The 12,789-nt window shown below is 45.8% G+C and overlaps 5 protein-coding genes across 6 annotated transcripts; 3 read left to right on the top strand and 2 right to left on the bottom strand.

Annotated features, from left to right (window-relative positions):
• Window positions 1-79: 79 nt before the first annotated feature.
• On the top strand, window positions 80-3,893 carry LOC136192721 (kinetochore protein NDC80 homolog). The gene is made up of 21 exons (XM_065981409.1): window positions 80-153; window positions 206-270; window positions 321-419; window positions 470-891; window positions 944-1,044; window positions 1,092-1,126; window positions 1,179-1,265; window positions 1,327-1,512; window positions 1,568-1,648; window positions 1,704-1,803; window positions 1,854-1,880; window positions 1,940-2,007; window positions 2,057-2,103; window positions 2,158-2,255; window positions 2,302-2,345; window positions 2,401-2,562; window positions 2,616-2,789; window positions 2,846-2,935; window positions 3,223-3,315; window positions 3,361-3,494; window positions 3,552-3,893. Exons 4-21 carry the CDS (start codon window positions 704-706, stop codon window positions 3,754-3,756), a joined length of 1,920 nt encoding a protein of 639 aa, XP_065837481.1. The 5' UTR covers window positions 80-153; window positions 206-270; window positions 321-419; window positions 470-703; the 3' UTR covers window positions 3,757-3,893.
• LOC136193013 (uncharacterized protein YggC-like) lies at window positions 3,781-4,717 on the bottom strand. The gene is made up of 2 exons (XM_065981801.1): window positions 4,238-4,717; window positions 3,781-4,191 (listed from the first exon to the last, which is right to left on the bottom strand). The coding sequence occupies exons 1-2, from the start codon at window positions 4,715-4,717 to the stop codon at window positions 3,781-3,783; spliced, it is 891 nt and encodes a 296-aa protein (XP_065837873.1).
• A 20-nt stretch (window positions 4,718-4,737) lies between these two features.
• Window positions 4,738-7,753, top strand: LOC136192701 (coiled-coil domain-containing protein 174-like). 2 transcript variants are annotated; one of them, XR_010671213.1, is made up of 11 exons: window positions 4,738-4,818; window positions 4,883-4,984; window positions 5,033-5,151; window positions 5,198-5,259; window positions 5,311-5,378; window positions 5,429-5,529; window positions 5,588-5,686; window positions 5,747-5,886; window positions 5,936-6,030; window positions 6,084-6,697; window positions 6,742-7,753. XR_010671213.1 is itself a non-coding variant. In XM_065981386.1 (10 exons), exons 1-10 carry the CDS (start codon window positions 4,777-4,779, stop codon window positions 6,570-6,572), a joined length of 1,317 nt encoding a protein of 438 aa, XP_065837458.1. In that variant the 5' UTR covers window positions 4,738-4,776; the 3' UTR covers window positions 6,573-6,708. The 2 variants fall into 2 exon arrangements, 1 of the variants encoding a protein (XP_065837458.1); XM_065981386.1 differs by lacking the exon at window positions 6,742-7,753 and having other exon boundaries at window positions 6,084-6,708.
• Window positions 6,561-9,323, bottom strand: LOC136192700 (testis-expressed protein 2-like). The gene is made up of 3 exons (XM_065981384.1): window positions 6,976-9,323; window positions 6,790-6,910; window positions 6,561-6,737 (listed from the first exon to the last, which is right to left on the bottom strand). The coding sequence occupies exons 1-3, from the start codon at window positions 9,306-9,308 to the stop codon at window positions 6,657-6,659; spliced, it is 2,535 nt and encodes an 844-aa protein (XP_065837456.1). The 5' UTR covers window positions 9,309-9,323; the 3' UTR covers window positions 6,561-6,656.
• A 37-nt stretch (window positions 9,324-9,360) lies between these two features.
• On the top strand, window positions 9,361-12,777 carry LOC136192622 (uncharacterized). The gene is made up of 3 exons (XM_065981276.1): window positions 9,361-9,664; window positions 9,821-10,129; window positions 10,180-12,777. The coding sequence occupies exons 1-3, from the start codon at window positions 9,391-9,393 to the stop codon at window positions 12,678-12,680; spliced, it is 3,084 nt and encodes a 1,027-aa protein (XP_065837348.1). The 5' UTR covers window positions 9,361-9,390; the 3' UTR covers window positions 12,681-12,777.
• Window positions 12,778-12,789: the final 12 nt, after the last annotated feature.

Genomic DNA, 12,789 nt, shown 5'->3' with positions numbered 1-12,789 from the left:
ATGGAGATTGGTATCTGATAGGGTATAGAATTAATTATTTAGAATTTGGCACGTTCCAAGTTGGTGTTTTTGTTGTAGCTTCTTCAGTTGGCTTTGCTTGATCCTGTTACGTTTGAGACGTCCAGAGTGAAGAAAGAGTTTAAGCCTATTGGGGTAAGTGATACATACAGTATATATGTACATATAAATTCACTCTGAGAATTAGGTTCAACGAAAGGAGGATAATGAACGGAAAAAGCGACGGAGAAGAGCTAATTGGATGAAGAAATTGTATATCTATTTTTTTGCAAAATTTTTACATATCAAAAGTACTTGTCTAGATATTCTGGTCATTTAGATACAGACACTTTGCCACGTCCAGATTCTGAGGAAGATATTGACGATCTCGTTAATTGGACTACTTCCTTAGACTACAACAAGTTAGCAGAGCTTTTAGGGAATGATCCAATGGAGAGACTCTTGTTTTTAGTTATGTATCAGACTGGCAGTCATTTGCTACAACAGCTGGCTCAGAAGGTAAACAAATTCGCTTCGAAGAAACGTCGTAACACTTTTTATAGTTAAAGCAGAGGATTTGTATCCAATCCGCACTGCATAAAGAAATCAATAAACACATCCGCGTTCTGCGCGAAGACGTCATTGGGCATGCGCACCGTAGCTTTTTGATGCCTAGCGTTTGAAAAACGAGGGAACCGTAAAAACAATGCGAAAGAGCGCCGGACTTCGCAAACGCAGCAGCGCACGATCCCGTTCGGGCATTCGATCGCTTCTCCCAGTCCGCGTATCCACCGCAGCGGCGGCGCCGATGCCTTCAGCGCGAAAATTCTCGGCAGCGCCGCCCTCGGCCGCGCAAGGACGCCCCAGCCACTTTCGCCTACCCTCTATGGGAAAGTAAGATCTCTTAGGAGGTATTCTGTCGCAAAACGATGCTGTTTGGGGGTAGAGCTAGCATGGAATGGGGTGTGGGAGGTCTCCCGCGCCCTTCGACCATAGGGGCGGGGTCGAAAGGACCCCTGAAAGATCCCAGGCCGCTTAGCGATCGGTGTACGTACGACGCGTCGCGTTTGAAAATGCGAAAAATTTGTTTTTAGCCTATCAGATGACGCTCATGAAGAAATTGCATTCGGTTTGAATTTTTTTCGTCGGGCGTTTTGTGGGAATTAATTAATTGAAATTAGTTTTTGGTCGAAACGAATTATCGAGGGGACGTGTCGATGAGCATCATCAAGTGTCCCAAATCGAAAGATTTTCTGTGCATGTTTCAGGTACAAAAACTGTCCAAAAATAGCGATTAATGCCTTAATTAAACTCATTTCTTTATTTTAGCACGCGATTGGTTTTCTCTCGCCGGGCGAAAAAATTTCGGGAAAATACGACGAACAAATTCCGAATCTGTTGAAGTGTTTGAGATATCCATTTCCCGTCAGTGCAAAAGCGCTTCTCTCCGTCGGAAATCCGCACACGTGGTCCCAAATGCTGGGAGTCTTCTCGTGGCTTATTGATCTCACGAGGGTACGGTATAATGAATAGTGATTAATTAATTAATTAATTAATTAATGTGTTTTAGACGATGTGGTCTGTTGGAGACGAGTTTTTCAGCGGTGGATTTGATGATGATGATGATGCCAACTCGCCGAAACACTGCGAGGTAAATTAGCTACACATCAATAGACAAATTGACCCTCCCCTTTTTCCCCCTATAGATTGAATTTGATGAAATAGCGCACTACTACTCCATGTACATGAGGGAAGAACTCGACATTGTTGGAGGCGAATTGAAGGAGATTCTCCAAACAAAATGCGGTAAAATTAAAACATATTATTTAAAAATGCATAATGGATTTTTTTTGTAGAGGAGTCCTGTCAAGAAATAGATGCACGTAAAGCATTCCTTTGTTGGATATCTTAGATTTATTTAGGGGCGCTATGTCGTGTGTAGTGTGTGAAGAGGAGCTGGCTGAGATAAGGGCGTTGAACGAGGAGGAAAAGTCGCTGGCAAATGGACCTGTAAGAAATTCAATAATAACAAAAAATCAATCGTTTATATATTTTGCAGTCTCTTGAGAAAGACGTTCAATTGAAGGAGACTTATTTGGAAGACATGTGAGTTGCATTTTTTGAGGATTTTAATTAATTAGGGGGCGGGTATCATTTTAGACGAAAATTTGAAGAATTTATAGCTCAGTTGGAAGAACGAATCAGAGGTCACGACCAAAAGAGACTTGAATCGTCGAAAAAGAACAAAGAAATTCGAGGTCCGCTTAGATGACGTCAAAAACTAATTCTAATTCGGGCGCGTAGAACTCGAAGTGGCGGAAGCGCTCGAAAAGAAAACGCAATTGGAAGTTCGTAGTCATGAAATTTCGAAATGAAATCTAGCGAAATTGCGGAATTTGTTAGGCGTGCCTGGCCAATCAGACAATGAGCGCGGAAGAAATGAAATCTCTGATAGAACGGAGATCCCAACTCATGGCGGAATGGAGAAGTTCAAAGACTCAGGACGAGGAGCAGATGCGAGAGCTGGAACGACTGCAGATGAAGTACAGCAAAGTCTTAGCAAAGGTAATAATAATACTAGATGTAGAGACGGTAGTGTTTGATGTATGATATTAAAGGTTGAGCAATTGACTGGGCAGTACAATAAGGAAGTGCTGTGTTTGAATTTGCCACCTTCGGCGGCTCACGGGTCCGACGCAAAGGAGCGAGATTTGCTCTTGAAAGTCGATTTGTCGTCGAGAAGTTTGAATCATTCAAAGGAGGGGGTCACGAGAATTCGAAAGGCGGTTATCGTAAGAAAAGAAAATATTCAAATAGTTGGAATTTTGAGAGAGAGTGATGTTTCTAGCCTGCTTTGAATTCGGTGCAAGAGGATTTGATGATGGCCACGCAGCACTTGAAAAGTAAAAGTCTCCCAGTGCAGGAATCATGCGAAAGGGTGAGAGAGATAAGATACCGTAGCGCGTTTAGTCTTTAGAGTAGTCTCCTTTTATATAGTCAAGTTAGTGTCCCTCCTCCTCCCTTCTCTACAAGATGAAAAAATATAGGGTTGTATTCGAGATTCTAAGCAGGCAACCTCAAGCCCCACGTCTATTCCTTGGTTTACTATTTAACCACGGTAGTTCACTAAGAACTATGACGGTTCAATAGTGAGGTTCCGTAAAGCTCTTTTTGAAACAATAGAGCCCCAGGGGCTAAATTAAACAAATAAATTTCTATATGTAGTACGAAAGCGAAATAGCTGCGAGGAAACACCGAAAGGCGCGTTCGGACATGGAAGCGGACGCTCTCAAGAAAGAAATACAAGCACTTGAACAAGTAGGGTACTAAATATATATTTTATTCGTTTATTTATTTGAATAGGATGCGGCGGCGGCGGCTCAAATGAGCAGCGATCAGTTCGCTACGATGCTGAAAGAAAAACAGGCGCTGAAATCGGAGACGTTGACAGTCGAACTTCAGCAGCACGAAGAAGAGGTACGACAACTCCGACTAAGGTCAGTTTTGAATCCTCCCCCCTCCCTAAAAGAAAACCTCATTATCCCTCATCTCAGCGTTGAAAAACAGCGAGCGAGTTTATTTGACGAGCAAAAGAAGGAAATGGAAGCGGCGTCTCGCACTCAAAGCTTCCTCGACGAAACAATGAAAGAGTTAGAAGACCTCGTCTGCACGGGAGTCGAAGCTCTACTCAAGGAACAGGAGAATTTAGTCTCCGTTCCGACGGCAGCTAAGTTGATTCAGAAGACAGCGAGAAAGTAAGACAGAGACTAATGAAGAAGGGCGTTACTGCTGATTTATTCGTATTACATTTGTGTGAGCGATAGCGCTTTTTGCGATGTAAGCGTAGTTGGGTTCGTCGACTTGGCGAAAGTGTTCTAGCGCCTTTGCTTCGGTGATTTTGTTTCCGCGCGATTTTCGCTCGGTTGCGCGCAATCGGCTCAGGTCCAATGAGATGTCGAGGTAAATTTTGATGTCTAGTTGGCTGCTCACGACGTCCCAGCCGTCTTCCGTGTTTAAAACAAACAGACCTTCGATGAGAATGATTTTACAATTGGGGCCCATTTCTACGGCGTTTTGCTTAGGATTGTGCAGTTGGCGATCATAAATTGGCATAGAGTGGGAACCCTCGGTTGACAGTCGTAATTTTGATAGATCAATTGATGCCGATTTTTGATCGAATGTCTCCGGTCTTCCCTACGATATAAAATTAGCTACATTTCCTCTGTCGACCCTTTAGTACTTTTAAATGCCTGAGGCCCTGTTCTGTCAGCTTTTCGTTGGTAAAATGATAGGCATCGAGGCCTAGGATCTCGCAGCAACAACTCTCTGGTAGAAAATAGTTTATAAATGCCCGTAAAATCCAGCTGAAAACGGTTTTTCCGGCTCCCGCTGCTCCTCCGATACCAACGATAATTCTATCTTGTTTCTTTTCGTGTTCTTCTGTGATGTGCAGAGCGAGAGGGTAGTACAGAAGTAGTGTGTCTTGCAGCTCGATTTTAATGCTTTTCTCTACGTTGTCAGGGTTGATTTTTGCCGTGACGTCGGCGCCAAGCACATTTCTAACGCACGTTTTCCATTCGTCCAACAAAGCTGCTATATCGTGTTCAAATTTTCCTCGAATACGCCAAATTCCTCGAGAAAGTGCAGGTGAAACTATACGGACGATATCGGGCGTTGAACGGCCGGCGAAAAATTGATCCAACACTTCCGCCGTACACATAACATAACAGGACACGTGACATAGGCTACGGGCTCTCTTCAGCTACGAAAAACGCAGTTATGACGACGAAAAGGATTCCAATCGAAGTGAACGCCGCTTCGGTACATATATTTACGAGTGTACAAGTCTTTTGACTGCGAACTGGGATCGGGGCTCTTTCTCTAGATGGTGGAACTGAAGGCGAACCTTTTTCGGAAGCGAGAGCAGCTGAAACAAAAGAAAGCGGCGGCAGACGATGTCGGGCAAGTTCCAAGACCGAAGCCTAAGGTACAAACAAGCTCGTTCGACGCGCTATAACGGCAATTCGACGCGTAGAAACCGTCTCTGTTCGCTCAACAAAAAAAGCGGATAGCGGAGAAGAAACCGACGGGAGAAATGGATCAGAAGACCCGAGAAGAGATCGCTCAAGAAGAAGAGGCTCTAAGAAAGTCTAGGTGCGTGGGACATCGGGCTTCGAAGTCGCGGTCATTTTGTTTCTAGAGCCAAGTTGGAAGAAAAGGCGGCTTTGTATGAGAAAATGACTCGAATGAAAAACGGAGCTCGTGAGAAAAAATTCACGGGTTTTTAGGTTATACTGTTGTTATTTTTCCTAGTGAATAGCGAAACTGACGACAAGGAGGAAAGATACTTGGTAGATTTTGAAAAAAAGCAAATGAATGACGTATAAATACATAAATACATTGGTTTTTAATCACGTGGAGGTTGTTCTAGGTGAGAGAAGAAAGACGAAGGCAAATGAATAAAAGAGAGGAAGAGGAGGAGGTCATCGCTAAGGAACCAATACCAGCACCAAGCAATCCAGACGAAGAATGGTATTATATATATATATATATATATTGATTATATTGGATAGTCACGTCTTTTTCTTAGGGTTGATTATGTTGATGGGCTGGGAAGAACGAGAAGTTGCCTGAAGAAAGATCTTCCGAAAATGATGGAGAAGGACAAGTCGGTGGGCATTGAGCCTACGTGAGTAGTCTCCGCCTTTCTCTTTTGACGTAACGGTAATATTAAGCTATTTGGATTCAGAGACGTTCCTTTGTCTGAGCGGACGTTGATGTCTGAGGACATGCATCGGGAATTGTTGAGACAGAAATGGGAAGCGGAAGAGGAGGAAATGGCGGAGAAACCCGTCGGACCGCTCCATTATCAGGACATACGACACGATGGTACTGTTAAAATAAGATGTTTTTTGAATTAGTATATCTTTGGTTTTAGAAATTCGTAGTCACGGTGTCGGATACTATCAATTTTCAAAGGACGAAACGGAACGTCAGCAGCAACTTGAAGAATTGAATCGGCTTAGAAATCAGGTACAGGCTCATTTATAGCATCAGCTATCAGTACCGCTATTGTATTTCTCTAGACGTTGAGTCAGCGGGAAAAACACGAAAAAATAAAGATGAAGCGTAAAACGGCTCTGGAAGCTCGCCTAGAAAAAGTCAAGAAGCGCAAAATGAAGGCAGTGGACGGAGGCAAAGGCGCAAACGAAGAAAAAGAAGAGGACGAAAAAGAAGAAGAGGAGCCGCTCACTCCACCAGCAAAACCGTCTCAAGAGCCGTCGCCGTTCATGAACGAGTCATTCATCGCAGCTGCTATAAGCAGCATTCGAAAGGAAGTCGACGAGGCCAGGGACGAAGGTTCCAAGCCTCAAGGACGACACTGGGACATGTTTCGTCACGAAGATCTCGAAGACGAGCGTCCCGCTGAATTCGCGCCGCCTCAGTCGTATTCCCCATCGGCGGGGAGTAGCAAAAGAGCCTCTAAACCCCCGCTCTCTTGGCCTCCTCCTCCGCCGCCTCCCCTCGGATTTAATTTACCTCCCCCTCCCCTGTTTTTTCCACCGCCGCGCTAACGGGGATCCCTTTTGTTGTATTCTGTGTTAATTTAGAGAGCTGAGTGAGTGTAGAAAAAAAATAGCCAAGCACATTATTTCCTATTACAAGAAGTGTTCGGGTTTTAGACCGGATTCCAGAACGGGTATGACTAAGTCTTCCATGTGCGGTAAAACGATTCGTTTCTAGGAGAGACGTAGGGAGGGAAAAAGAGGCGCTTGAAGCGACGACACTCACCTTAAATTCGCCCCGCAATTTCTTCTCAATCCAGTCAGTTATCTTGCCGAAATTGACGGCTCTGGATCCAACCTGCGGCGTCGGCTCCATCTTCAAATCCGGCATAGTCCTAAAGCCGTACCTACGCGAGAATCAGCGGAGGGGAAAAACTCGAAACTTCCAACGGCGCAACAGCTGAACACTCACCATATCCTATCCGTCGGAGGCGGCGTCATATTAATAGTCAACCGGCCACGAAGAGACAGAATGCGCACAGTCAGAACCAGTCGCGTATTGGCGACCTTTTCCGACAGCTTCTGCCCCCATTTCGTCTGCCCGACTTTTTTCATGATTCTCGAGTTCGCCACCTTGTTTGCGATTCTCATCAGACGGGATTTCGTTTCGCCGCTCGGCGCCGCCGCCGCCGTCGTCGTCGTATCGGTTGACGCTTTGGACGGTTTTTCGTCGGCTAATACGTCGGTTTCGTCGATGTGCGCGCCGCGATCTTCGTCGTCTTCTGCGCCGCTGTCGATATCGCTATCGCCGTCCGGCTTGGGAGTTTTCCCCGCGTCGACTTTATCTTTCGATTTGTTATGCGAAATCGACACAAGTGCCGTCTCGGACGATTCCCCCGTTTGCATGAAATTAAGACTCGTTTCCATGGTGATGCAAAACGTACCGTTTTGATAGTCCAAGTCCAAGTCGACCCAAATGCCTTCGGCGTTCACCCGCGGCGGCCAAATTTTTCTCACCGTGGGCAGATGGTCGCCGAGCGAGAGATTGGTGATAATGAGCGGGCGCATGAACCATGGCGTTTTGAGTTTCTCCATCTTGTGCTGCCACTTGCGCTGGAGATACTCCTTCAATTTCGGCTCGTTCCACGCGTCCCAGAACGCGCGACCGAGAAAGGCGTTGAACCAGCCAATGGACGACGACGAAGCAATGGAACGAGGGATAGGTGAAGCCCGTTTACCGCGAGTTTTCAAAGTCTCCGCCGCCGCCGCCGCCGCTGGGGCAGCAGATTTCGGAACAGGCGAGCAGAAATTACGTACCATTGGAGCCATATACGCAACATAATCATCAAAATTAAGCGGCGTGGCGAGATGAGCCGACTTGTCGTCACTCGCCCGACAAGCCCAAACGAATCGCCAAAACCAGAGCTCCTTCTTGCGACTCGTCGGCGCGAAAACGTAGATCGTTCGACTCGCCTCCTTGAGACGTTTCGTGCGCGCCGTCACTGGCCCGTGCCCCAAACCGAGACTCTGACAGACGTCCGGCAAACTGTATCGCGACGTAATCCGTATGGGAAATTTCTTGCTGAAGCGCTGCTTTCGACTGATGTCCATGGGAACGAGTTTGACTGACGCTTGACGAAGATCGATGACTTTCGTGTCCGTCACCGTCGCTTCGTCGTCGTTCGTCTCGTCGTCGTCGTCGGCGTTCTCCGCGTCCGAATCGTCGGCGAGACGATGAAACGACATGCGCGTGTCGCGTTCGAGCGACGTCACGTGGAGATTGTGGCCGTCGAGTCGAAGGCGAACTTTCGTCGTGAGAGACGGCTGGTGTACGGTCGGGTCGTCATAGAAACGAATCGCCGTGAATTGGTCTTCGATGACGGGTTTGGGAGTGAGGAGCTTGACGACGGAGTCGGTTATAAGTGGAGTGGGAATGGATTTTGGAGCCGTATCCGGCTCCTCGCTCTCTTCTTGTCTTAGGCTGTAGAGAAGAAAGGCAGCTGTGATCAAACAAGCAAGAATAGCGCCGTCAAAAAGTCCCGTGAGATACGCCGAAGGACTCGACACGTGAAAGAGAAAGACGAGAAAGGAGAAAACCACGTGGCATTGAAGTAGCATAGACGTCGATGCAGCAGACGGTCGGGGCTCCCGTATTATAGGAGGAGGAGTAGCAACTCCATCCACAGAGGATTCAATTGGTGAGATTTTTGCGGATTTAGGCGTCTCATTCCTCCTCATCTTTATTATATTAGGTCGAGGTGGAATCTTAGGTGGTATCACTTTGATTTCCTTGGGACGCTCGTAATGATCCTCAATGAGAAAAACCCCTTCCGGTTCGGATGACACTTGACTTGGAGGTCCCGTTTCCTCTTCGTCGACAAAGTGATCGTCGAGGGGATTTAGAGGATGATTGAAGTCGGTTGGAAATGCAGAAGGGGGCGTTTCCGTGTCGGGACTAACGGGCGCGCTGCTGTCGCTCTGAAACGCTTTCGTTGGCACGGCAAGTCTCTTTCCCGGATCGGAATTCGACGATCCCACTGTTGGCGTGAACAAGGTTAGATCTTCGTCGTTTTCTCTGAAGAGCGGTTGTTTTGGTGGTGATTGGGTTGTTGTTTGGGCTGTTTCGCGGATTGCTTTCGGTGGCGCGGGCGGTCGTTTTGGTTTTGGCGGCGATTGCGGGCTCGACGACTTCGCTTTTATGTCCGTCGTTTCTTCAGCAACGTTGAAACGAATGATTGACGGTTGCAAGGATGCTAAGTCCTTTTTCGATGAGCGAGGACCGCTTTTCTTTCGACGGTCTGCCATGTTTGTTAGTATCGATTCATATCAAACACATAGAGTCCGGGACCTACGTTCTTGGGGACAGATTCCTTCCACCTGCCTCACCATGCCAGAAACGGAAAAGGAAGTATTGAACTGCTTCGAACGCATTTATAAAACCGTCAACTGGATTGAGATCGCGTCGCGACTTCGCTTGACGACCGATGCTGTCAGGTTTTTGTACGAGCAGAAAGAGAGCGGCAATTCGCTAGCAAAGGCCGTTGCTCGTTTTATCAGCGGGGGTCGTTGGAAGAGCGAGGACGTAGCGAGGATAGCATTCCTGCTAAAAAATCCCGATGTCGGCCAAAAACTGCTCGAAATTTATTCTTCCAAGGACAAAGGTACGTGGGATTCGCTTTCGGTTTCACGGATTGTGAGTACGCCACACGTGACTTGTTTATTAAATGTTAATTAGATAACTACGCAGCTAATTAAATAATTCTAATGACTGGGAGCCCTAGACTGGGAGGTGCTGATTTATTTTCTGTGCTGTCTAGACTCAAAAAAATTGGAAGACTTTTATGATCACTACTTTACCACAGTGGCTCCTTCTAGTGTTCCTTTTGCTGTTTTGAAATCCTTACTTTCGGAGCTGCGAGGTGATGTGTTGCGCAAGTGGATTAAAATGAGAAGTAGCCAGTTATCAAGTAATGATGAAGGCGGCCTTGCTGAGGACTCTGATGAGGTCCTCAGCAGTGAAGAAGCTGCTCTGCGCTACTACAGAGAGACGGACACTTTCGTAGAGTTTCTAAGCCAGCTTGAGAAAGCTGGTGCTTCTGGCATATATCAAAAAGCTCTTGCTAGCAGTCAGTATTGCTATGGCATAAAATTGAAGTTGTTAAATGTTTGAATTTAGGTTGCTTTGACTTGGCTCCCACTGAAAAAGAAAAATTGGTACCGATATTGTTGACGTGTGAAGAACGTGGTCGTCGTCCTACATTTTCTGAAACGATGGCTCTAGTTGGCCGAGACAAGGTTCTTTCTGAAGTTAAGAAAGAACTGAGCACTCACCGTTTTGTCAACGTCTATGGTCCAAGGGGAATGGGCAAAACGCGCTTGATACAATCCATTATTAAGGAAATCAAACTGAACTATCGCACCCTTCTTTGGTTGGACTGCTCTAGCGTAGAATCACTGCAGTTGTCTCTGAGCACAGTTGCAGTTGTCTCGCAACAAATGTTATCTCCAAAAACTCTTAAGAATGAGATCCTGCAGAAATTTCGTTCATGGGTTAAAGAGAAAGCAAGTCTTGGACCATTTCTTGTAGTTCTTGACGGGTTGACCGATCAGCGCACTTTGAAAGAAGTTCCAGACTTTTCCTTCGGAAACACCATGTATCTTCTTGTTACATCCACTTTTCAAGTGACCAACCTTCCTTCTGTGAAAGGCATTCATGGTGTTGAACTTGGGAAGTTGTCTAACAAAGACGTGTCAACAGCTCTGTGCAATTACGGCGTGAAAGGTCAGCTAACGCCAGATAAGTCAGAGGCGGCTGAAACCATTGCGAGGAGCATTGATGGTGATCCACTGCTAATGACTGTTGTTGCTGCTTTTCTTCAAAGTGAACGTAAAACAAGCATTCAAGTCTATAGCAGCATGCTCGGCGAAACAGGAGGCTCATCAGATCACTATGCCACTATCTTCGACGACATAGCTTCTTTGCCTGGCTTGGCTGACGTTATGAACCTTTTGGCTTTTTGCGATCCTTCGTCAATTCCTTTGAGAATGTTTGATTACACTAGCTCAAATGATAGCAAAGATGATGAGAGACACACTGGCCGTACTCGAAGGCCAAGTGAAAAAACAATTGTCTTCCCTTATGTTCTTAATCGACTGGAATCGTATCGGCTGATTTCCGAAACGGAAGATGAAACAGCAGTTAGTCTTCACACAGAAATTGCTAGAAAACTCCGCGAGCGGCTGAATGACAAACAGAAAAGTCATAACTTGAACGTTCTCTGCAAAACGCTGACTACTGCATTTACATCCTGTCGAAACGACTGGGAATTCTGCAGTAGTCTGTATACTCACACACTTCGATGTCTAGAGCACACGAAAGATCTTGGCATGTTTGATGCTGATCTTGTTCTCCAATGCGGTTACATGAAATCTCTGCTTGGTGACAGCGAAGAAGCGAAAAGATTGCTTACCAGGTGTTTGAACAACAAGTCCGTAACAGAACATCAAAAGATCACAGCTTATCGGTATCTTGCTACGGTAGACCGCCGTCTTGGCAATTTATTCCTGGCTTCAGAATGGGTTGATGAGGCGAAATTGGTTTTGGAATCTCTGGAAGAACGCGGAGAAAAATTGGTTTTCGAATCTCTGGAAGAACGCGAAAAACAAGACGAGAAACTAAAAGAAGCGGAAGACAAGGTAAAAGAGGTGGAGGCTGAAATGCTCATGGATTCCGGTTCTTTTGGAATGGCTCTGCAATTGCTGAATGAAGTGTTTGCCAAGAAGCCGCCAGTTTATGACAGTAATCCTCTCAGGCGTTCTGCTTTCCTGTCAAATGTGGCACGAGCTCAGTTAGGACTTCGCAATTTTGACAAAGCTTTTAATCTTTATAAGGAAGCACGAAAGATTTTGGACAAGGCTCATGATCCTCGGTCTGAGTTATATCAAGCCTATGGTCATGTTGCTAAAGCCTGTGACATTAGAGAGAAAATGTTGGCAAGCGAGGTTCAGTGTGTAGACGAATTTTGTACAGAAGTACAGAAGTGTGCTGCAGTGGTACAACGATTGCCAAGTTCTCATCGTTACTACGCGTGGGGATTCCGTTCGTTGGCTCGTCTAAAGCTTTACAAAGTAGAAATGCTAAAGAAACTTGATGATCCGGATATCAAAAAAATCAAAGTCGTCCTGATGCACGCTTTTAAATATATCCGGTCGTGTATTGAATGCCATATAAACATTGCAAGTGGCTTGCATATAAAGGTCGCAAAAGCCTGTATCGTTGCCGGGAATTTGTGCGTCGAGTGGCTAAGTATTCCGACTGCTAGTGAGAAAAGGACAGCTCGCATCTGTGCCAAAGAACATTTTGAACTGGCTATAGAAATCATGAAACCTTTAGCTGCAACCGGAAAATTTCCTGACATCAAGAAGGAAGTTAAGTCTGCTCAAGACAAACTAAAACGTTTGAATCCTGAAGGCTATGTTGATGTATTTCAGCAGAAAGATTCTCCAGTCAGAGATAGTTCTATGCCGTGCCTTGAAGGAACGGTTCGCTGTCATCTAACTGACAGTGACGACAGTGGCACGGATAACTTACCACTACTACTACAGAAACTTCTGAAATTGGCTAAAGAAATGAAAAGTAATGCTGGAAAGACGTCAGCTCAAAACAGCACTGAGTAGCGAACAGAGCACTAACTTTTTCTGAAGCACACAATCTTATACAGTCTTAGTCTAGTATTTTTTTCTACGCAGAATGAAAACACTGTTTATCCGGGCGGCATCTCTGACT

The sequence above is a fragment of the Oscarella lobularis genome, chromosome 11, assembly GCF_947507565.1.
Source record: "Oscarella lobularis chromosome 11, ooOscLobu1.1, whole genome shotgun sequence".
NCBI lineage: Eukaryota > Metazoa > Porifera > Homoscleromorpha > Homosclerophorida > Oscarellidae > Oscarella > Oscarella lobularis.
Note: the sequence above shows the minus strand (reverse complement) of the source record. Positions and strands in the feature narration are given on the sequence as shown.

Bases quoted from the DNA above. Each gene is read 5' to 3' on its own strand.
- LOC136192721 (XM_065981409.1), top strand. From the start codon at position 704: ATGCGAAAGAGCGCCGGACTTCGCAAACGCAGCAGCGCACGATCCCGT. The intron at 1,649-1,703 runs GTAAATTAGCTA...TTCCCCCTATAG, and splicing joins ACTCGCCGAAACACTGCGAG to ATTGAATTTGATGAAATAGC. The intron at 1,804-1,853 runs GTAAAATTAAAA...TTTTTTTTGTAG, and splicing joins GATTCTCCAAACAAAATGCG to AGGAGTCCTGTCAAGAAATA.
- LOC136193013 (XM_065981801.1), bottom strand. From the start codon at position 4,717: ATGTGTACGGCGGAAGTGTTGGATCAATTTTTCGCCGGCCGTTCAACG. The intron at 4,192-4,237 runs GTACTAAAGGGT...TTTATATCGTAG, and splicing joins AGGGCCTCAGGCATTTAAAA to GGAAGACCGGAGACATTCGA.
- LOC136192701 (XM_065981386.1), top strand. From the start codon at position 4,777: ATGACGACGAAAAGGATTCCAATCGAAGTGAACGCCGCTTCG. The intron at 4,819-4,882 runs GTACATATATTT...CTCTTTCTCTAG, and splicing joins TCGAAGTGAACGCCGCTTCG to ATGGTGGAACTGAAGGCGAA. The intron at 5,260-5,310 runs GTGAGAAAAAAT...TATTTTTCCTAG, and splicing joins TCGAATGAAAAACGGAGCTC to TGAATAGCGAAACTGACGAC.
- LOC136192700 (XM_065981384.1), bottom strand. From the start codon at position 9,308: ATGGCAGACCGTCGAAAGAAAAGCGGTCCTCGCTCATCGAAAAAGGAC. The intron at 6,911-6,975 runs GTGAGTGTTCAG...ATTCTCGCGTAG, and splicing joins CCTCCGACGGATAGGATATG to GTACGGCTTTAGGACTATGC. The intron at 6,738-6,789 runs GTGAGTGTCGTC...CGTCTCTCCTAG, and splicing joins AATTGCGGGGCGAATTTAAG to AAACGAATCGTTTTACCGCA.
- LOC136192622 (XM_065981276.1), top strand. From the start codon at position 9,391: ATGCCAGAAACGGAAAAGGAAGTATTGAACTGCTTCGAACGCATTTAT. The intron at 9,665-9,820 runs GTACGTGGGATT...TGTGCTGTCTAG, and splicing joins TTATTCTTCCAAGGACAAAG to ACTCAAAAAAATTGGAAGAC. The intron at 10,130-10,179 runs GTCAGTATTGCT...GTTTGAATTTAG, and splicing joins TCAAAAAGCTCTTGCTAGCA to GTTGCTTTGACTTGGCTCCC.